Raw genomic sequence first — 24422 nt, forward strand, 5'->3', positions numbered from 1 at the left:
GTGATGTAAATTGTCACTCAAGTGAGTGAAATATTGTAATTTTCTGTTTCATAATGAAAGTGGCTACTGGCTAGTTAGTTCTTTGAACTTACATTTGAATTATCGTGGCTTTATTTAATCTGATTTTATCAAATATTTTTGCAGCCGAAGCTGACAATGGCAAGATGTAGGAGAAATGTGGATAATTTCTTGGAAGCTTGTCGCCGAATTGGTGTTGATGAGGTAATTACCTTCAGTGACTGCATTTCAAAGCTGTTCGTTTGTATGTATATCATGTGCATGTGTGCTTGTTTTATCACGGCATTCTAATTTTCTCACTAAACACACACACACACACACACACACACACACACACACACACACACACACACACGACATTCATTCGTCATTCAATGGACACGCCACTAGCAGAAAAAATCATTTAAATTTGTTTTACTGCAATTTCTCTTGTTTTCCACCAGGTCAAATTACCATAGTGACTGTCTCTATAACTTAACTGGTTTATCTTGTGGTAGTTACATTGCGATTATAAGCAAACTGTAACATTATATAAAAGGCAGCCTGATCTACTGAAACAATGTTTTGTTGACTAGATTCAGCACAAGAGAATTGCTGGTTGTAATCACATTAAATTAATGCAAAGTAATAGAGAAGATGAAGTTGTAGATAGAGAAAAAGTAGGTGTGACAGACATATGAATGGAAAATCATCCTGTACCCAGTGAGAAACAGTATCCCAGGTTACACAAAAGTAATACATAAAAATTGTCAGTGCCTGATTAAATAACATAAATCCATCTGATGGAACTTAATCCTCCAAAATGCATAGTGGGAAGAATAAAATAAAATTGGCTAGTTACAGTAATTCACCAGTAACTTTTAGTTACCTTTATACTAATAGTAATGGAAAATTTTCAAGTAAAATGTTCGCATTTCAAGGACTATATTACTAAAATGCTGTATGTACCATAAAATGCTTATTGTTTCACAAGTAGAATCATTTGTATCACTTGTTTATGAAAATAGCTTTTTGGATTCCATTTTGGAAGCTGCCTCTTATCATGTTCTTATTTTAAACTAACTTCACGCTCAACTGAAATGAAATGCTTCTACTTCTCACTTGTATCTCAATGATATCTTTTATGCTTCCTGTCTTTCATAGTTTATTTTATTCAGTCCATGGAGTCTTGTTTCATTTTTAATTTATGCTTCTTTTCTAATTTTGTGATATTGTTTGCCAGTGATTTCCTACTTCTGTTAATCATCACAACCTATTCATTGCTCACATGCTATCACCTTTGTCATTCTGCATTCTTTATAATTCTGACCACATTTTTTCAAAACATTTACAGTGAACATTGCTATTACCTCTCTTCTTACACTACAGCTGCCTCCCATGGCCAAGTAGGTCAGTGAATAACATGGTGAGAATCATATTTGTATGGATGCTGGTGCAAAGAGGACCTTATTGTTTAAGAGAAACTTGCCATATTCATATATATCCCTCTTATTTAACTGTAATGGTTTTGAGGGAATTTTTAAGTATCAGTATGGAATTGCCTACTAGTCTAACAGTACTGTTTCAGTCAAGTAAACTTTCTATCTGCGAGTTATCTTGGTCCTTCAGTGAACAATCCTTGATGTTTGTCTCTGTGTAGCAGCTTCTCGCCTTCTCGTATTTTAGCTGCCAGACCATCACTTACACATCACCCTCTTAAGATCTACATCTACATCTACATGACTACTCTGCAATTCACATTTAAGTGCTTGGCAGAGGGTTCATCGAACCACAATCATACTATCTCTCTACTATTCCACTCCCGAACAGCGAGCGGGAAAAACGAACACCTAAACCTTTCTGTTCGAGCTCTGATTTCTCTTATTTTATTTTGATGATCATTCCTACCTATGTAGGTTGGGCTCAACAAAATATTTTCGCATTCGGAAGAGAAAGTTGGTGACTGAAATTTCGTAAAAAGGTCTCGCCGCGACGAAAAACGTCTATGCTGTAATGACTTCCATCCCAACTCGTGTATCATATCTGCCACACTCTCTCCCCTATAACGCGATAATACAAAACGAGCTGCCCTTCTTTGCACCCTCTCGATGTCCTCCGTCAATCCCACCTGGTAAGGATCCCACACCGCGCAGCAATATTCTAACAGAGGACGAACGAGTGTAGTGTAAGCTGTCTCTTTAGTGGACTTGTTGCATCTTCTAAGTGTCCTGCCAATGAAACGCAACCTTTGGCTCGCCTTCCCGACAATATTATCTATGTGGTCCTTCCAACTGAAGTTGTTTGTAATTTTAACACCCAGGTACTTAGTTGAATTGACAGCCTTGAGAATTGTACTATTTATCGAGTAATCGAATTCCAACGGATTTCTTTTGGAACTCATGTGGATCATCTCACACTTTTCGTTATTTAGCGTCAACTGCCACCTGACACACCATACAGCAATCTTTTCTAAATCGCTTTGCAGCTGATACTGGTCTTCGGATGACCTTACTAGACGGTAAATTACAGCATCATCTGCGAACAACCTAAGAGAACTGCTCAGATTGTCACCCAGGTCATTTATATAGATCAGGAACAGTAGAGGTCCCAGGACGCTTCCCTGGGGAACACCTGATATCACTTCAGTTTTACTCGATGATTTGCCGTCTATTACTACGAACTGCGACCTTCCTGACAGGAAATCACGAATCCAGTCGCACAACTGAGACGATACCCCATAGCTCCGCAGCTTGATTAGAAGTCGCTTGTGAGGAACGGTGTCAAAAGCTTTCCGGAAATCTAGAAATACGGAATCAACTTGAGATCCCCTGTCGATAGCGGCCATTACTTCGTGCGAATAAAGAGCTAGCTGCGTTGCACAAGAGCGATGTTTTCTGAAGCCATGCTGATTACGTGTCAATAGATCGTTCCCTTCGAGGTGATTCATAATGTTTGAATACAGTATATGCTCCAAAACCCTACTGCAAACCGACGTCAATGATATAGGTCTGTAGTTAAATGGATTACTCCTACTACCCTTCTTGAACACTGGTGCGACCTGCGCAATTTTCCAATCTGTAGGTACAGATCTATCGGTGAGCGAGCGGTTGTATATGAGTGCTAAGTAGGGAGCTATAGTATCAGCGTAATCTGAAAGGAACCTAATCGGTATACAATCTGGACCTGAAGACTTGCCCGTATCAAGCGATTTGAGTTGCTTCGCAACCCCTAAGGTATCTACTTCTAAGAAACTCATGCTAGCAGCTTTTCGTGTTTCAAATTCTGGAATATTCCATTCGTCTTCCCTGGTGAAGGAATTTCGGAAAACTGCGTTCAATAACTCCGCTTTAGCGGCGCAGTCGTCGATAACAGTACCATCGGCACTGCGCAGCGAAGGTATTGACTGCGTCTTGCCGCTTGTGTACTTTACATACGACCAGAATTTCTTCGGATTTTCTACCAAATTTCGAGACAATGTTTCGTTGTGGAACCTATTAAAGGCATCTCGCATCGAAGTACGTGATTGATTAACTTGTTACAGAAATGTGTGTTTCTCAGTTTTGTTCTAGTAGTTGCCATCTTTCTGTGCATTATAACTTTGGTTAGTATTTATAACCCATTCTTCAGCACCTTTTCAAATAATATTGAACAAAAAAATAGTAGTTAATATGTCAGTACATGTCTCGTAATGGAGAAGGTAACAATCAGCATTAACAGGAAAAAATAAAAATAAAAATAAATTGTCAGCTTACATTCTTAAAATCAAACTTTCCGGACTATCTGTAATGATTTACTTTCATTTGTGATCAGTTCTATTACTGTCTTTTCTAAATGATTCATTTATTCATTAAATAAAATGTAATTTACCCTGTGTGTTATGTAAATAACATGTATCAACACTGCAACTGCTTTTCAGGACACTGCTTCAAATCTCTGAGAGCTATAGATAGTCCTCACCATCTCTAATATACATATACATTTACTGTAATGATGTGAACACTGCAACCTTTTTGCTTAATTTTTATTTGAACAACTGCATTCATTATTATTTTGATAATTCTGGCTAGTGTTGGTACGGCTTTTGGGCACTGTCTTGAATGTTACATTGAAAACATTTGAATACATTATCTGAGCATGTTCTTGGTTGAAGTATTCAGACATTTCAGTGATGGTGTTTGTTGTCCATTTGTGGAAGTCCACAGGTGGGGACTTCTGGTGCATAGGTGCTAATCAACATCTCTGTTGTTCAGATGTGTGAAATCTTATAGGACTTAACTGCTAAGGTCATCAGTCCCTAAGCTTACACACTACTTAATCTAAATTATCCTAAGTACGAACACACACACCCATGTCCGAGGGAGGACTCGAACCTCCGCCCAGACCATCCACACAGTCCATGACTGCAGCGCCTTAGACCGCTCGGCAACACCTCTAGCAATTGCACCAGCATGCAGTGGATTCTGTTGATTGGCTGGTTTTAGCATTCCACCAGACCGCCCATTTCAATTCCCTTTCAACAGAACATGCTATATTCAGGTGCTAGTAATATACACCATTACTTAACAACAGCACACACAATTTTCCATGTAATTTAGTACCCTCATAAGGGGGTTACAAAAATGGTAAATATTGTTGCCCAGAGCTGATAAAAATATTTTTATGCTTTAGCAATGCTATCTAATTCAGTGCTCAACAGCTTCAGTGACATTTGTTAATCAGGGAAAGCCTCATGCAGCTTATCTATGTTATATTTAAGACATAAAATTTATTACGGCTTTGCTGGAGTGAAGGCTTGAAGGTGGTATGCTTTGATGAAATACATGGCCACTGAAATATCGTATCAGTCAAGTGTATCAGATGAATAGCAGAAATTATACTCATCTTCTACACCATTAAAATGACTTTGTTGCTAAACAGTTTGTTTCTACATGATGGACACAGTAGCTTTTTCATTATTCAAAATATAATTTCTTTGCTATAACACTGCATTTTCTTTTTGCTAAATAATATCTCTGTTGTGTTGTATCTTGTTTGCAGCTTTGCCCATTTGCAGATATTACTATCACTAAGGGAAGGAATATAGAGCACAAAGTCCCAATAAGAAGCAATAACAGTTTACATAATTTTCCTTTACTAATTCAGTTTTGTTTTTTTGTTTGATGCTTCCCACTTGTTGATGTTCTGAAATGGGCGCTGTCCAGAATAATTATACACACTGTGTTCATTAACAAAAATTGCATAATTGAAAGTATGTGGAAAATATTGTTCAGTTTAATGACAACTGAGGCTTGTGGGATTTAATAATCTCATGGTATTACAGTTAAACTTTTATATTTCATTCTTCTTTTATCTATTAACAAAATTATATAAAAAAAGCTGAAGCTGCTATCCAAATTTTGGGCTATAACTTACTTTAATTTCTCTTGTAACCAAGAAAAAATTCTCTCTAAATTACGAAATTTCCCCTTATGTCATTGTGCTAGATTTTGCATACAACTGTGTAGTTACAGGTGGAATGGAGAAAACAATTCAGTTTTTTAGCTGTCATGCTTTGTTTGTTATTTCTTTACTCCTCTTCTTTACTGGAAAGGAGGAGGCGTTAACTTCTGTATTGTTGACAAGAACACGTTACAGCTGGATACTAGTATATTTCTCTAACTGAAGCACTGCATAGTTTGGTTTATTTTGACATTTATCAGCTTGGCCAGCTACACCATTTCCAAATATCATAGTTGTTTTATAATTGGGTTCTGATAACATGCATACATCACTCACACAGGGAAAGATAATAAAAAGTAAACTTTACTTTTTACTTGAGGCCGACACCCATTCTCCCATGCACTCATCACACCTGCAGAAAATATGACATAAATACTAGCTGTCAGAAAATATGACTTAAATACTGGTTGTCAGAAGCTAAATATTGAAGATGTTTGGGGTGACAAGGCAAAAAAATTAACGAGAGACCTCAGCTTAATAATAATAAGTTAGAAAAGATTGAGTGAGATGTCTTGCTTTTCTCTCTTAATCTGGAGTATAGAACAAGCTTTTTAATTTTTTCTTGGTGCTACATCTCCCTCTAACCTGCAAAATGAATATCTCATTCCAAAAGCTGCTGGGGTCATATACCTTATGTTTGCTGCCACTTCGTTAGTTTTTCCCTGTCTTTATTTGACTGTAGTTTTATTTTGAACACTATTGGCATTAAAAACAAACTACAAGAAAATCAGATTTCTTAATGTCTTTTTATCCTTTTATGTTGGTCTTCCTCCACAAGCCACAACTGGTGCTGTGGCAAAAAAAAAAAAAAAAAAAAAAAAAAAAAAAAAAAAAAAAAAAAAAAAAAAAAAAAAAAAAATTGTGAACTGTCATTGCTGGTTGGGATTAGTGTTGTATATTTTTAAAATAGAAAAGATACTGTTCTTTTACAGGGGCAAAATTGCTGTAGGTATTATAAGAAACATATTGTTATAAGTAATTATTTTTGCTCTCTCAAATAACCACTGAGTAGGGAAGGGCGTGGTTTAATCTTTTGCCCTGCACAATGTTGCAGGAGGACGTGTGCTCTGTTGAGGACATTGTTGGGCGTTTCAGAGTTGACGCAGTGTTGCACACAATAGAGAGCCTAATTGCCCGTGGAAGTCCACATACCGTGAGCATGAATGTTCAGCGTGACTCTCTATTATCAGTGTTCTGCCTGTGTTTCTTTCTTGGGACTCTGGTGCTTCTGTATTTCTTCCCACCACCTGAATAATGAAGTTGCTGTCAACAAATGAAATAATTTCTTTGAAAAGACTTTAACTGCAAATTGTTTCTCTGTGGAAATGGCAGTTATTATCTGTACAAATTTTTGTATATTTGTAAAAATTATTTATTTTCGAATAAGTCTAGATATTTATTTATGTACAAATAATGTACAAAATATTTTCATTGCAATGGCTGCAGAACTGCTTATCTGCATCAAGGCATATGTGAAATTTTTTGAAAAGTGAGACATGTTTAGGCCAGGCTTCCATGATGACGTGGGAAGACCACAGAAAATATTTTTGATTGGAGGTGTTAAATTTTTGGAGTTAATGCAGATGCATTTTCGCATATAGTGAACGTTATAAATTTGTTGCATTTTCAACAATTAACTGTTTGTTTCAAAGTAAAATATTTGTTACAATGTTATGGCTTGATGCAGTAACTTGTGGTTACATAAATGCTTATAATTGTAAGCTTAAAGTTTAAAATGTGATGCACTACTTTGCTTGCTTCCAGTGTAATAATTCCTAATTAGTAAGTAAGTACCATGAAGAGCTCCTAAAGAGTGAGTAGACAGCTATGCAACATTTCCTTTGTTTCAGGTGTTGTTAAGATTTCTATTATTGATCTATGTGTACTGATGCTGACATTCCTTTATGCTTAATGGACTGCAAAAATTAAGACATATTATGGGAACAAGAAAGTATTAATTAGAATATCAAACAGTTTTATGTACTTACTATTTTACTGACATTTGTATTATATATTTTCATCTTTTTTCATTTCAGTGTGATTGTTGTAACTCTGTTTGTTAAATTATGTAATGTGAACTGTGAATATTCTGGTTTTGTTATGATAGATTTATTGACTCAAAAGGCGTCTCTGTGTTACTTATCACCATTGTCAGTTTGTTCAGTGAAAGTCATGCTGCTTCAGACAAAGATAAAAATTGATCAAGAAAATGTTCTGTTACTTGGGGGTGGAGAGAAGGCTCAATGACTTCTCTGAGAGAATTTTTATCAGATGATATGCATATCATTGAATCTCTCTTAAGTTCTGTTGCTTATAATATGATAGTTTTTTTTTATTTTGTGAATTTTTTAAAATCAATGCTTGATAGACTTTGTGCCAAATGACCTGTAACCTTAATGAGGCATTTTTCAGGATACTTTGTAATTAAATTGGTTTCATTGTTGGTAGTGGTACTGAGGGGGAGGAAAGATGATGAAACAAAATATACGACGACTGACATTAGAATTTGATTTGTAGCACATCATACTCATTGACTGTCATTTAGAGTGAAACCACTCACTGTTCCTCCTGTCACACTGTAAACCACAGCATGCAGTCTTACCCTCTCAGACAAGGGCAGAAATTGACATAGTAAGATAACAAACAAGTAAAACTCATATTATAAAAGGAAACTGCTGCAGACAGGTGAGAAAAAGATTAAGAATACTTTGAGAAATGACATGCGTGGCTACAAAAGTATTTAGGGGACCAATCTTGGCACCAAGGAAAACAATCATTGAGCCATCAGAATAGTTTTTATCTGAATGGATGGTGAGAGATATACTTCCTCAATGATCTGTAATCATTTGTTGATAGATTTTTAAGCTATTTGTAATTTTTAAGAATGTTACACGTGAGTCTAGTCATTGCATTTACTTAAACATCTTCATTAATTTAAACTTTTTCATGTATAGAAAAAAATTACATGTATCTGTTGTCACTACTTCTCTAGTCAGCTTCAGTCTATAATATGCTGGTTGTGTGTACTGCTAAAGGTAACTTTTTTTTTGCCTGATACCAAATGTAATTAATGAACGGTGTAGTACAATTTAATAGCTTTATCAAAATAAAAATTGTAAGATAATCAGCTTGTTAAGTGAAAAATAATAATATTGGGGACATTTCTATACCTACAGATGGTAGTTGTAATTTTAGTGTATACGAATTATTTTACATAAATTTTTTGAAGAAGTTAGGTGGCAAAATAATTTTCTAATTTATATGATTCTTTTTTTTCTTACTAATAAACAAGTGACTCTGATGGAAAGTTCTGCCTGTGCTAGTGCTTATAAATTTGTTCCTGTGGCAATAGTTCCTTTTTGGTTAACTTACTACAGAGTTCAGAAATAGTGTACTAGCCAAAAGTCTTTAGTATCAGTTTAATGCTTAATGTTCATACACATATATTATATACTAGGGGAAAAACATTTCTTATGGAAAGGATAGTTTGATACTCACCATATAGAGGAGACACTGAATTGCATATGGGCACAACAAAAAGACTGCTGTACCCAACTAGCTTTTGTCACCATCATCTCTGGCCACTGTGGCTAGAGACAGTGGTCAAGTGTGTGCGAGTTGTACTCATGTGAATGTGTGTGCATTTTCTACTTTATAATAAAACATTTTGGCTAAAAGCCAAAGGATACAGTAGCCTTTTTCTTGCACCCATCTGCAACTCATAATCTCCTCAACATTGTGAGTAGCGCTACATCATTTCATTATATTATTGTTATTCCACCTAGGATTTTGTGTTAGAATAAAACACTTCTCAGTTCTACTGTTGTGAAGCTGCTCTGATACATGTGAATAGAATAATAATGTGGTGTAATAAGTTGTTTGAACACAATGCCTTATACATTGAAAATTATGATACAGGTGACTTCTGGTGTAAACTTCACTGTTAATATTTTGTAAGTCTCAGATCTGCTCAGTTGAGTCACTCAGCATGTTACTTTTTATAGTAAGTTTGAACAGAAATTGTGAACTGCTGTCACTCTACTTTTCTTCAGTTAGCATCACACATTCATATACTTCAATTTTTTTTGTTTATCAAACTCTGATACAGCTAACATCAGGTACTTTGAAGGTTGTATCAGTGCTATTATGGACACTATAAAAATATGTGGAAGTCTTAGGCTGTATGGTAATTGCTTTTTTTTAATTACATGTTTTGATTTAGACATTTTATGATTAATCAAGTTATGGATGAACAAATCATACATAGGTATGGAGTCATTTACCTTATCCGTAAGACAACTGCTACAGAGCAAGTATAGTTGTATTATCTTATGGGTAAGATAGATAACTCTATACCTGTGTATGACATGCTAACCAAAATCTTGGTTATCTGGTGGTGGTGGTGGTGAATAAGTCAAAACGTTTAACTAAAGAAAGCAGCCACTCTGCAACCTGTGACTTCCATGAAAAAATCATGTCTTTTTTTACGTCTTTTTTAAAAATATTCTAGATAAAATTAAAATACTGTAATTCACCGTCATTAGAAGGAACAGTAATTACCTCACTTACAGACTCTGTAAAATTATGTTTATACGCTGGCTTAGCAGCAGTGTGTCCTGAACCTCCATAATATGCAGGAAACTGTCTGCATATTTTGAGTCTTGTACGCTATTAAAACAACTGGAGCACTTTCATAATCCATTCTCTTTCACTATAATTTCTTGGGAACGCAAAAATAGAAGAAAAAATTACATTTGCAGTTCCACCAATGAGTAGAGGTTTGTACATTATTCTCTAGACAACCAAATATATGCTTAGGAAATAATGTGTGAGATAAGACGTTCTTTATCCATATAACTGATGGGGGAGTTTGTTTAGGGGTGAGGAGATTGTGGAAAAGTTTGAGCAACAAGCATGTGGTTACCTGCTAAGCAACTAATTTCGTAAGAGCATGGTTAGTTGCTGTGATGGCTAATTTTTGTGTCCTGTAAGTTTATTCAAGCATTTCGATCAAGGATGTCATGAAACGTATTCATCAGTTGTTCAGATATTTTTCTGTAATTATCTTCATATTTGTTTATTACGGTATAGTGCTTTATCATCATCTGAGGGATACCCAGAACCACCACATTGTAGCTGAAAAATAGTGAGTTAAACCACAATCTGTTCCATTGTTCTTGTTTTTTTATTATTATTATTATTATTATTATTGTTATTGTTGTATTTTTTACAACTATCTGTTGCTAGTATACAACATATTTAAGTTTGTCTAGAAACATATGCATTTCTCCAGCTAATCACATATTCAATGCAGAAGCATGCTATCCCATGTCTGAAGTTCAGATTTAATTTGTTTTCACAACAATGACAAAAGTTATGTTGCATTGTGTGCTTTTGATCTAGAAATTTTTGTATTTAGTTTTTATTTCTGCTCATGTCATGTACATAACATTTTAAAATTGCACACACAGTGAAACCTCTTTAACCTGACCATGTATTTTTTTGTGAGGAAGTGGTCATCTGGAGGAATGGTCTTCTCAAGTGGTAATCAAGGTAAAATGTGATGCTGAACACAATTAATGACAGCAACTGCTAGAATGAAAAATGAGCTCTTATAATGTATTAATAACCATTATAATAATACAGTATGTTCATAATCATTTGCATAGTAAAATACACGGAAATTGGCATCCACACACAATTTTTAATATATTTGCTTTCAATCGCATTCTCATATTCCTTTTTCACCTCAGATAGTAAGTACGTTAGTTTTTGGTTGGAGATCTCAAAAGCAAGGGACTTGTGTCTAGTAATACTACGTAAGGCATCGCCATCTGCCTCTGCAGAAATTGTGTTACTATCATTGTTTTGGTTGCCACTACATTGTGGATCTTGGTTCATTTCTACAATGACATCTTCCCAATTGTCATTACTATTGAAGCATTTAATTTCTTCATTCACTGTAGAAGTGTCCAATTCAGTATTGACAACATCAAACAGATGACTGAGAATGTTGATTGATTCTGCTTCCTCAGTGTTCACAATTTTGTGAACACTGAGAACTAGAATTAATAAAGCATTTTGTAATTATTTCATTTTTGCATCATTTGATGAAGTTTTAATCCATCTCTCAGCATCAGCTGTGATCACAGACTTAGCTAGGTCATATTCTGATGTTGTGTTATCCATTTTTGCAACAATGTAATGCAGAAGCTTCTTTCATTTATTTAATTTAAAAAACTGGATCACTACTCTTTGGTCGAGAGGCTGAACACATGATGATGTGTTGGCAGAAAAACATTTTACTTCCATATTCGATAACTTTTCGCTGCAATGACCTGGTGCATTATATATGAAAAGTAGGATTTTACGTTCCTGGATGCTCATTTTAGAATTTAAGTTATTCAGCCAAGAACAAAAAATGTCGCACATCATCAATGTGTTTTTATTTTAAAGCCAAGAGACACCAAGCAAGGAAATTGCATCGTTTTTGAAGTGCTGTGGACGATTTACTTTTATTAATAATTGTTTTGCTATTATGATACCTTTTCACTGATCACCGTCTGCAGTTAGTGTTTTGTCTGGAACAGCTTTAAAAAATTGGCCAGTTTTATCCATGAAACTTCCTGGCAGATTAAAACTGTGTGCCTGACCAAGACTCGGAACTCGGGACCTTTGCCTTTCTGCAGTTTTATCCATGTTATAAATGTTACTGTCATAATAACCACTTCTAATTACACTATGTCTCATCTTCAAGTTGGATATTACAGATTTCTTAGTAAACAATACAGAGTTGAACACAAAATTGGCCCAACCAGCCATTGCTTGCACTTAAATTAGGAATTCCAAGATCAGGAACAAATTTAAGAGCTTTTGCTTGTAGTATCAGGCCACTAATAGGCAGTTCTTTGGATTGTGCTCTATTACATCACTCGAAAACAGCATTGTCAATGTCTTCAGGTGGTTACCATCTTCTTTTCTTTGAATTTTTGTTATTTTGTTCCCATTCCTTAACATAACTAACATACCTGTCACAGTTTGCAGTTGCATTCTATATTTGACTTTTTCTACAGTTAAACTCGCTCATCAACTGATGCAGAGATTTTCCTTTTTCACTCCCTCTAATAACAAAAATTCATGGTTCTAGTGAAAGATCAAGTTTTCTTTTATTTGAAGTAGCCATAACTGTCCACTACAGAGAAAAAACCGGAACTGGTTGCTATTAAAGGTACAAATGACAATGAAATTTTACAGATTTCTTTGGTCCCTTACAGTAATACAGCATTGTAATTCCCTTTCCTATGATTGATTGTCATAGTTTTAAAGGGGGACACTGTTTGTTGAAGAGTGGTCATTGGTTGGGTAATGGGGTGGTCATCTTAAAGGGTCTTACGAAAATTTATTTCCGTTCCTTAAAAATACAGTCATTTAGAGAGAGGGTCAGCTTAAAAGGGTGATCTTCTCAAGAGGTTTCACTGTACTTAAGAAGGTGCAGTATATTGACGGGAACACAGAGGGTGAGAAACCCACTAGAGTTACCTTTTCAAAGCAGAAAGAGAGCTGAGCAGTGCTGTTTTTTTAACTTTCAACAACTGAAGGAACCTGTTCTTCCAAAGGTGTTTTTAACTATACATGAGTATTTGTTACTGTTTAGTATGCACAAGTATTCATTCTGTCTGTATTTGAATATATTATATATTTATTATATGTATCTGCCATACCCTGTCATTTTGTCATATATCTGTCATTTTGTCATGTATCTGTTAAGTGGCTATGGTGAAAATTTGTTTTCGTTTACACAATATATTGTGTGCTGTTCTGTTGCTCTCTAATTTCTGTGGAAATGTTCAATTGTAAGAATTTCATTGAACTCCTTTATACTGAGAATATTGTCACTGTCCAGAAAGATTCAGTGAAGATTACTTTTTTTGACTTAATGTGCACATGTAATACATGTACGAGTTCTTTAAAATGATAGACAAATTATATCTGTGTAAGTTTACTAATATACCACAGTAAAAAAAAAAGTTGTAGATTAAAATAAATGATAAAACTGTGTTAGAGGGCTCAAAATAATACTGCAATAGGTTTTTACATACTTTGTTCTACAGCCATTAGAAATTGTTTGGTTAATGACATTGTTTCTGCCAGGTCTGCTTATTTACTGTGGCTAATGTTTATGTAGAACCGTTTTAAGCTGACTGACTAAAAATCACATTGAACATATAATTTCTAAAAATTTACAAAGTATTGTAGCCATAGGGCATACAGAAATTGAAGGAAACATAACTGACTCTAGCACGTCATCAATACAAGCCCCAAGATATCCAAACACAGGCAGTACATAAACAACCATGGTATACAATCATATAGTGTCAGTATATTGGCATAACTGTTAAAAATTCAGGAGCAATATAGTGCATATAATGAACAATAAAATAATAATTGTCATATATTTAGTAATTGTAATCCTGTGGAACCAGACACACTGCATACCTTACCTTGTATTGATGAGTTGTCAGTCATTGTCAGAATGTTGGAAGTAGTCTATATTTGTCATGTTATTGGTTGATGGAATCAGTGACTACATAACTTTTCACTATAAAGTTTATTTCTGCATATGGGCCACAAAATCGTTTAGTGAGTATACAAGATTTGACTGTTTAGTCTTTATCAATAGCCCCTAAGTATTGCTTGGGTGATAGCTGCCAGTGTCAAAACAAGTTAGAAGTCAAAATGTCACCGAGGCTCCTACTAGAGACCTCTAGTAGAATCCTCAATTACATGTGTCTCCTCAATGACATGTTGACACCTAGCATGTTTTGACACAGGCAACCATTGGTCAAGCAGTTTTTACAGACTGTTATAATGAGTACACAGTTAAAACTGTTATAACTGCTTTTGATATTTTTCAACATTTACTGAAATAAACCTTTCATAATTGGGAACAAGTAGGCTGAACATAGTGTATATATTACTAGTAGTTTGAAATATCAGCACAGAGCAGAGAGATATGCAGTAAGGCTTTTGGAATACTGAGATTGTGAAACCAGGTTTTTCCTCATACGGAATATAAATATAAAAGATAAGAAAGAGAAGAACTGAATCTGGTAAGTGGTACATGTCAAATAAGACCAGAATATATGTTATAACATTATCTAATGCATGAAATTCAAATTTGTTTCAAGAAAGCTGAGGAAATACTAATTAGTGAAATAGGTGCTAGAAAGAATTTCACTCTGTGGAGCTAAGAAGAACTAAACCAGAAAGGATGCTGACAGATGCAGGAAAACATTAACAGACTACTCAATGTATCGATATACTTATTGTCACTGTATTACATTTGCCATTCACTCTTTTCTCATTTAACTACTGGTAAATCTGTGGTTACAAAAGGCTGTGGTACCAAAATTTTGCTTTACCGTGGTCTTCTTTTTTTTTTTTGTAGAGTTTTTTATGTTCAGTCTAGTTTAATATTGATTTAAAAATCTTGTGACTCTTTTGAATAGTTCTACATATCAAATACCAGCAATATGAAGACTGGCCAAGAGATGAGATCTCCATCCTTTTTAAGCAGAAAGGAACACTTGTTTTCAGGACTTCATGCATTATTTTTAATGTTCAACATCTGTCTCCTTTCCCGTGTAATTGCTGTGGAGTTGAATACGTATTTTGGGGTGCAAGAACAGTTGTCATATACGTACATTGTTCTAATTCACTGTCATGTCTTTAAGGAAGGCTTGGACCTCATCTTTCACCTTACCATCAATGTTTAAGTGGCTTCAACCCAAAATTTCTATCAACTCAGGAAATGAGTGTAGTCACTGGCTGGGTAGACAGTGACACCCCATCCAAATTTTTCTGGAGAGGTATTGTTTGGTGGACAATTTGGGAACATGTACAATTGTGGAGAAGGCTCTGAACTGCTTTTTGTATTACTTAAGAGCCTCACAATATGACAGATGTCAACCGAACCTTGCTTAGAATGTCCTTATTGCTTATTGCACTACATTTTTAGCACTGCCACTCCCCTCTACTGGTAATGCACCATTACCAATGTTTCTTTAATATTTGGAAAGCCTCCTGGGATGCACTTTCTGGGATGGTCTCTTGTTGCATTGTGGTGAATCTCCTCTATGATTTGGAAATGATACTTTTTCAATGTGGCTTTAAGTTTTCGAAACAAGAAAATGTCTGCTGGGGCTAGGTCCAGAGGAAAGGGGGATGGGGCACAATGGAAGTCAGATGTTTTGTGTGATACTGCAGACAAGAAGCGACATATGAACTGGTGCATTGTCATGAGACAACATCAAAGACTATTTTTTACATGATTCAGACCTCTTCATGTGCACAGCATCCATCTAATGCATTAATTTTATGGCAAACTCCCCTATTTACCATGTGACTGTAGTCTAATCAAAATTACTTACTAGTTGACATATTTCACTTCCAGTTAGTTTGAGGATGGCACTCCAACACAGCAGGTCAGCTCACAAGTGCTGTTACATGTAACACAGAGCAATGTTAGAATTGCCTGCCATCAAGTATGACGGGAAAGCCAACTTCGCTTTCCGCAAGTTCTTTTAGTGATCAATGACTGAACTGGGACAGATAACATACTTTGTAGTCCTAAATTTTCCCTCATGTCCTAACTTGACCACAACCTTGTGACATGCAGTGTATCTGAGGAAATGGCAGTCAACAACCTGTGGCAGAACTGTTAATCAAGCCCACTTTGTTCACGGTTATTGGAGCTGATTTCTGTGAACAAACCAAAGGCAGAAAATTTTCAGTTTCAGTACTAAATGCTGGGGTGAGTATACAGTTAAGTATGTAAGGCTGAGTTTATTTGACTGACACAGTTGAGCTGAACGTTCTTTATGCAGAATTCGTAAGAACAGTAGGATGTACATCATGGCTTCTGGCAAATCATCTTCCTAGCAGCAAGAGCATAACTGCGTCATAAGAAGTCAGCTGTAATAGACAGTCATGACAAGGACCAGCAGTGTATTCTGAAACATACATGTAAGATGCAAGCCCTTAACTGGCAGTGCCAATGAAAGTTTATTTTCTGGCCTCTGCCATAGAGTGCAGGAATCAGGTTAAAGTCATTTCCATAAAACACAGTAAACTTAAGCTTAAAATGACTCACTACCACAATTATGAGACTTAAGAATCATAAACTGAAGGAGATATTTAAATTGGAGTTTTTGGATTCTAAAAATAAAATATTACTTTAAAATGAACTTGCTCTAAAAAGGTTTCAGTAATCTAAAAGAAACTCTGACTTGAAGGCATATAGTATAGTATAGATCTCCAATCGATTTTAATTATGTTAAATTTCTAGGCATTAAAACTTGACAAGGAAACCAAATTAATGATAGATCACAACTCAGAAGATGTAGGTGAGGAACAGAGAATCAGAAGCGCCTAAAGTCTGTTGTTCTTATGGTGAAGCAGCTTTAACTTTATCTATATCTGTAGGCCCAAACTGTTTACATGAACATTTACAAAAAGCTGTCTCACTTATTTCTCAGATATTTATTTTCATAAGGGCCAAAGCACAATGCATAATTTTGTTGCTCTGCACTGTTCAATCGTTGACAACATAATTTAGTGTCTACATCATGCATGTAGTAGTAATACTTCATAATCAGAGGTGTATCAGCCACATAACTCTTTTTTTTTATTTATTGTATTTACTTTATTTATATGTCAAGTTCCATAGGACCAAATTGAGGAGCAAATCTCCCACGTCATGAAAATGTTAGTACATGAAATTACAACATAAAAGTAATAACAGATAAAAATAAATGTTTATGAACCTGAAAAGAGTCAGTCCATAACTGTAAGTAAATGCAGTCAACAATACAACGAGAAACAGATTAATTTTTCAAGGAACTCCTTGACAGAATAGAAGGAGTGACCCATGGGGAAACTCTTCAGTTTCGATTTGAAAGCATGTAGATTACTGCTAAGATTTCTGAATTTGTGTGGAAGCTTATTGAAAATGGGTGCAGCAGTACACTGCACACCTTTCTGCACAAGAGTTGAGGAAGTCCAATCCAAATGCAGGTTTGATTTCTGCCAAGTATTAACCAAGTGAAAGCTGCTTAGTCTTGGGAACAAGTTAATATTGTTAACAAGAAATGAGAGGCTAATGTCAAAATACTCGGACTCATGAACAGCGGTCGACAAGAGGTTCGTGAACTTACACCACTTATTGCCCGAACCTCGTGTTTCTGAGCCAAAAATATCCTTTTAGAGGGGGAAGAGTTACCACAAAATATAATACCATACGGCATAAGCGAATGAAAATAAGGAAAATAGACTAATTTTCATGTTGAACGATCACTCACTTCAGATACCGCCGGAATAGTAAAAAGGCAGTATTAAGTCTTTGAACAAGATCCTGAATGTGGGTTTTGCATGACAGCTTACTATCTATCTGAACACCTAGAAATTTGAACTGTTCAGTTTCACTAAACAGATGCCTGTTCTGTGAAATTAAAACGCCAAATTTTGTTGAATTGTGTGTTAGAAACTGTAAAAACAGTATCTTACTGTGATTTAGTGTTAGTTTATTTTCTACAAGCCATGAACTCAGGTCATGTACTGCATTGTTTGAAACTGAGCCAATGTTGCACACAACATCCTTTACCACCAAGCTAGTGTCATCAACAAACAAATATTTTATAGTTACCTGTAATACTAGAGGGCATATCATTTATATAAATAAGGAACAGGAGTGGTCCCAATACTGATCCCTGGTCTCCCTCCCCCCTCCCTCAGTGATGATACATTTAGTTCTGTTCCTTATCAGAGATTTTTTAGAACATTTATTGTGGAGAGTGTCCTGATTCTAGTTTTACATTAGTTATAAACTTTGCAACAATCAAGACACTGTTGCCACTAGCCTTCATATGGAAATTTTATGAATTAACATTAATAATAAATATAATTTTAAATATTAATATTTTGCAACAAAGTGGGTACATAATTTTGTCATAAGAAACATAGGGTGTTGAGACTTGGTTGAAAACAGTGTAGATGTATGAGATTGGTTGGTTGTCTACAAATTTTATTTTCATAAACATCTATTTTTCTCAGAACTTTGTTTCTGTGTTTTGGCCCCTTGTGGTTCTCAGTGCCTCACATGTATGTACATTACTCATCAGCATTGGCCACAAAGACACAGATAAACAGAGAACAATTGTACCAGCCACTGAAGGGACACCCACTGTCTAGCTATGCCATTTACCAATCTGGTTCACTAGTGTACTCAGCCACATCTTAAAAGCACTACACTAGCACACCTTATGAATAACTTAGTACTAGGCAATTCTAGTTTTATGGCACTAGCCTTGATATTAATAATAACTTAAACAGGTAGTAACTTGCCTAACCTAAGGTGGAAAAACCACAATATGTAACCCCTAATTAGTAAACAGGAGCTAGACCTATTCACCACTCAGATCTTACACTGACAGACGGTTAATCTTAGCCCAGAAATACAGAGCTCACTCAATGTATTTGAGAATGGCAACTCTGCTTGCAGCTTACACCAAGGAACCAGAAAGCTGCCGCTTTACTACTTGTAACCAAATTAATGGCCGTAAACATGGCTACTAAGACCATTCACAATAGCAAACACTGAGGCTGTAAACCAACATTTGGGAACACCCGCAGGGTAGCCTCTCCACAATAACATCCATTGTAATGTTCTGCCTACAGTTAGTTGTCTTAACAAATTTCATCCACACACAGTCATACTCACTCCAGGTTTCAAACATGAACACAGTACGTTAAATCACTCATCATTCAGCAAATGGAGTGTCACAAGCAAGTCACATCAATGGCGAAGGACTAAACTAAAGCCACTAGCACTGGAATCACCTAGAAGTGAGTGCTTCAAAGTTAGGTTAACGAAACAATTCGAGAGTATGGAGAAATTGTGTACTCAATGCTTAGGCAACTTAGTGTGGATAAGCATTTCGTAGCAACAAAGTTGCGTGGTAATAAGTAATACAGACTGTTGCGTGGTAATAAGTAATACAGACTCATATATGTGGTGTCTGTGGTCGGCGAGAACCAGACTCACTTTAAGTGTATAGTTATGCTGTTGTGTGAATATGGAAATTCTCATAGCTCTAACATTGTTAGCAACCCCATCGTTACAAGACACTACTTATTAGCAGGAAACCTCTTAATTAACAGTAAAATAAGCAACTGCCCAATGCAAACAACTGTCAATTCATAAACCACCCCAGCATGAAATTCACAAATTTAGCTGAACAGAAATTATGACTGAATTTGAGGGAGTGTAAACCACACAGTCAAAGCATCAACTCAGAACCCAATTCAGTGATATTATAAGGACAGAAGCAAACTACATGGGTAAAATACAAGATAAATGACAAATAATCTAAAACAATAACCACAATTCAATTTCGCTGCTTTATAAATGTGTCGATTCAAATTCCTGTAATTTCTCACATAATTACATGAAACTACCCTCATACTGGCTGCATGATCTGACACAATACCAATTAATTGGCAGTCCTGGTGATCACCCACTCGGTTACAGGTTATGGGCGACTCTGGCAGATTCCAAACGAAAAAAGGATAACAGGAGGAAAAAATAAGAGCAAATAATAAAGTAAATGTGATAATGAAAATGACATGCTGAAGAATAAAAAATAAAAAAGAAGTCATGTTTAAACCAATTAATTGAGTAAAAATAATAATGAGTCATTTTAACAAAGATTTAAAAATGAAAAGATTTTATCTCCAGTGGAGGTTCAAATCCACAACCCTGTAACTCATCCACTACATCACAGCACCACATACCATTACAGCTTTGTATTTATTCCTCTACAGATCCAGCCAGAATGATGATTTTCTGCCTTCAAAGATTTTGGCACCATGCAATGTCATCTACTGTAGGCCAATGTCTGTGATGATACACTTGGATATGTGTCCTGAATTGCATCTTGTGCTAAATGATTCAGTAGTGTTTGGTTAGTGCTGTGTATGAAACATCTGTATGTCATTTCTTTCTCTCTCTCTGTTCAGTTCGGAAACAGTGAACAGTTCATGCATTCCAACATGTGAAGGGTCAACTAGCAAATAATTTTAATTAGACAATATGTAGTACAAACACATCATGGGTAATGCAATGCCTTTGCAGTCAAAAAATATCAACCTACCATCCTCACCTTGATCTCTGACTGACTTGTGTGCTTTATATGGACAAAGAGACCATTTGGCCATCCAAAGCAACTGAATGTATCTGTGAAAGTTCCACACACACACACACACACACACACACACACACACACACACACACACACACTGACAAAGAGTCCTTCAAGCTCTGTCACTGTCACTAACCCAGTGACAGTGAACAGCTTGTGCACGTGCTCACTTCAGTGGCTTTAGCTCAGATACTAATGGTCACTCTGAAATGAGGCTAATGGCAGTTTCTTGTCTAAGTTACAACAAGGTGAGCTCAGTAGCTGCAGTGCCTCCCTCTGCTGTTTGAAGCTCCATTTCAAAAGTCTGGTTCATATGTGTTAGTGTTACTTGTAGTTTCAGAACCCATGAAGTTAGCTGATGATACCCCTTTTCATTCCCTAACCTAAGCTGCCATGACTTTGCTGGTAGATTGTGTTTGTTTGAATTTTAGTGTCGTTGGTGAAGACTTGCTTGTTCAATGTTTTATCTCGGGGCTGAAGTGCAGTACCCAAATTTCATAAATTTCATTAGTATTTACAATAGAATACAATGATTGTTCTGTCTGCTTAGTGCCAAAGAAATTTGCATTGATAGTGTGCTCTGAGCATTTGCAAGACCCATCTTCTACACACCTTCAAATATTCCAGATTTTCAGTTGGTCCTGTAAACAGTGCGTTGTACAACTTCCATAACAGTGTCATAAAAATTTGGATCTTTCCATCTGTATACTCCCTACACCACTTGCAGATATTTTAACAACAATGTATGAGACTGCATATCCTGATGATGAATATCAATAAATTTTACTGCAATTTGCATTCAAGAAACCATTAAATGCACCTGTCTCACACCTGGCAGTAATAGCCAGTTCACCTGGCAGTAATAGCCAGTTGGAGATCCATTACAAGTGGTTGCCATGCCAAGACTTAAGCATCCCAGAGGGCTGATTGATGCGTTGTTTGACAGGGGGAGAAGCAAAGGATATTACCATTTGTCTTATAGCCACTAGAGCAGTTTACTGGAACTGCACCACTTTCAAGATGTTACTATTGGGCTTTTGCATATAGTTTCAGCTGTAAGATTGGTCCTGCATGATAAACTGATAATACACTTTAGTCAAATGTTTATGACAATGGTATAATATGATATACCTCATTTGAATGTTGGAGCAGCTAACCAATGTTTACTGTTTTTTGTGAGGGTTCCAAGATAATGCTTCAGAAACATAAAGTTCTGCTGTTATAATTTATTTGTACTTGGTCTACATTTTTTCTAGCACATATGTATTAAAAGTAATATGGGATTCAGTTAGCTCACTTTTTATCCTTTACTTTCTAAATCTGTTTTCTGAAATTTCTTGCGGTTATTTAATGTGCTGAGTGTAATCTGCATTCCAAATGAAGAACAGCATTTATTTGTTCCTGACTTTTTATAATCACATACCAGATACTTGCCAATAGATGTTGTGAATCAAAACCAATATTTATATTCTGACTGAAAATAGCAGTACTTAAAATTATACATTTGAGGCAAAACCTATTGAATCGCAGTAACGACACAAATGAAATACTTACCACTCGTGCACACACACATACACACACACACACACACACACACACACACACACACACACACACACACTCTGTAAGCTATATTAACAATTAAAATATTATCAAATATCTATTTTTTATTTATGATTACACAAGTTGTAAGTGAAAAAAAAGTATCAGGCTAATTTCTGGTTTGGAAAAATTATTTCCCCCGATTCCCTAAAGTACTGTTTTTATTTACATTTATTGCTACTAACTGCCAGAAATAACAGTTATCTACATGCTCTCTGCCACCCCCCCCCCCCTCCTCTCTCTCTCTCTCTCTCTCTCTCTCTCTCTCTCTCTCTCTCTCTCGTACTATACTGGAGTCTGTAGTAGTAGTTTTGCGATTGTTGGCATCATTTTGCCAGCATTTTCAACTGCAAAATGCAAATGACTGATGCCACAAATGATAGTCAGCTATACAGATGTGACAACACCAGTGTGCTGCCTTAGAGAGACATACAAAATCACATGATAAGTAGAGGTAGAAACATGAAGTAGGCATTTAAGCCCACTGCATCAGGCATCATCTTTTGTCAACTCTACTGTCACTTTCAACATTCACAAAAAGAGCTTATTGGTTATAAATACTGAAATGAGCGTATATTGTAGTAAATAGTCAGTGCAAAACATAACTCTATGAGAACATTTTAAAAATCTTTCCAGAAAGCCAAAGCTTTGCCTCTCTCTCTATGTACACAAAAAGACCTTTTGAATCTGAGACTCTTAGTCCTGGCTTTCTATGTTGGCTTGCTTTATTTTTCTGAGAGTATATTTAAAGTGAACATATTCAGAGATGGGTTGAAATGTTGTTTCTTAATAAAACAGTATTATTTATGTGTTACATGTACTAAATAAAAGTATTTTTATTATATTGATTTATGTTGATCAAGAATAATTCCTTTCATTGTAACATATGTTTTTTCTTTAAAAAGTTTTTATGTCTTTAGTCATACGGAAGCAATATTTGTCTGTTGATAATATATTCCAGTTTTTAATGTGCAATTTAAAGACAAACCTCTTGTGTGTGTATGTACATTATTACATGTGTTTTAAGTTCCACAGTATCTCATTATTGTGATATTCCTGAGAACTGTTGACAAATTGATAGGTTGCAGCACAATTATGAAAATTTGTAGACATTTGTCAGTACTAGTCTGTAAAGGTGTATCATTCCAATTTTAGAATTCTGTGAGAACTGTTCCCAAATTTTAATTATCTATTACAAACTCATTCAATTTTGATGTAACTTATTTCATACCGTACTTGACTACTGACGAATTTTGCCTTGTCTAGGTGGAGGCACAAATTGTATGCTTGAAAACATGGTGCAGTGGTTAAATGTTAGACACACAATAAAAAGATTGTATTTGAATATCTATATTTGCACTTTGAACAACACTATCGGTAAATAGTGGAATTCTTTTGTGATACTCAGTTTTGTAAAGTTTGTTGTTACACTGTGGAATTCTAACTAAGCTTTAAACAGTATCAAGATTTTAATTTGTTTCACATCTTGGATTTTAAATAACTTTTATGCATATATTTCAATAAAATTTTGACTTTGTGTATGAAACTGAGTTGAACCTTTTTTCCTTGTTGCAAAAAACATTACATAATACTGGTGAATTTTTGTGCCACATTTGTTTGGTGGAGTTCACCAAGCATACAGCTATGCTGAACCTTTAAGTTCATGAGTTTTTGTAAATAAAAGTGAGCCTCATTTAGCTTTTGAGCACAGAATTAACCTGTTTCCTGTGACTTCTACAAAGCTTTATAATTATTGTAGGCTAGTATTATTTAAGAGGACTTCATGTACATGTTTTTTTCTGTATTAAAAGTTGAAAAGGGATGAAGTAGTCTTTAGAATAAAAAGAAGATATTAACATGGTTGATATTGCTGATAAAAATAACGCTGAAATAGTAATGGGATGAACAGTATGTCGTAAAGACAATGTACAATGATTATGTAATGGTTTTACAGTACCTGACTGACAGTTTTTGTTCAACAAAGATAAGTTGATAACTAGGACAGAATGATAGCATGTTGAGGTTGAAGATTATGTCAACAACAAGAACATTAGAAAAAAACTTGTG

The 24422-nt window shown here is 35.4% G+C and overlaps 1 protein-coding gene across 2 annotated transcripts in view; it reads left to right on the forward strand.

Moving 5' to 3' along the window:
• LOC126336327 (leucine-rich repeat and calponin homology domain-containing protein) overlaps positions 1-24422 on the forward strand; it is a 725442-nt gene that overhangs the window by 685663 nt on the left and 15357 nt on the right. Inside the window, exons 12-13 of one of the 2 annotated variants that reach the window (XM_049999889.1) lie at positions 145-222; positions 6551-22376. In XM_049999889.1, coding sequence (XP_049855846.1) covers positions 145-222; positions 6551-6751 — 279 coding nt within the window. In that variant the 3' untranslated portion in view covers positions 6752-22376. Of the gene's footprint in view, positions 1-144; positions 223-6550; positions 22377-24422 lie in introns of those variants that run through there. The other variant, XM_049999890.1, reaches the window with a different exon arrangement.

The sequence above is a fragment of the Schistocerca gregaria genome, chromosome 2, assembly GCF_023897955.1.
Source record: "Schistocerca gregaria isolate iqSchGreg1 chromosome 2, iqSchGreg1.2, whole genome shotgun sequence".
NCBI classification, from domain to species: domain Eukaryota; kingdom Metazoa; phylum Arthropoda; class Insecta; order Orthoptera; family Acrididae; genus Schistocerca; species Schistocerca gregaria.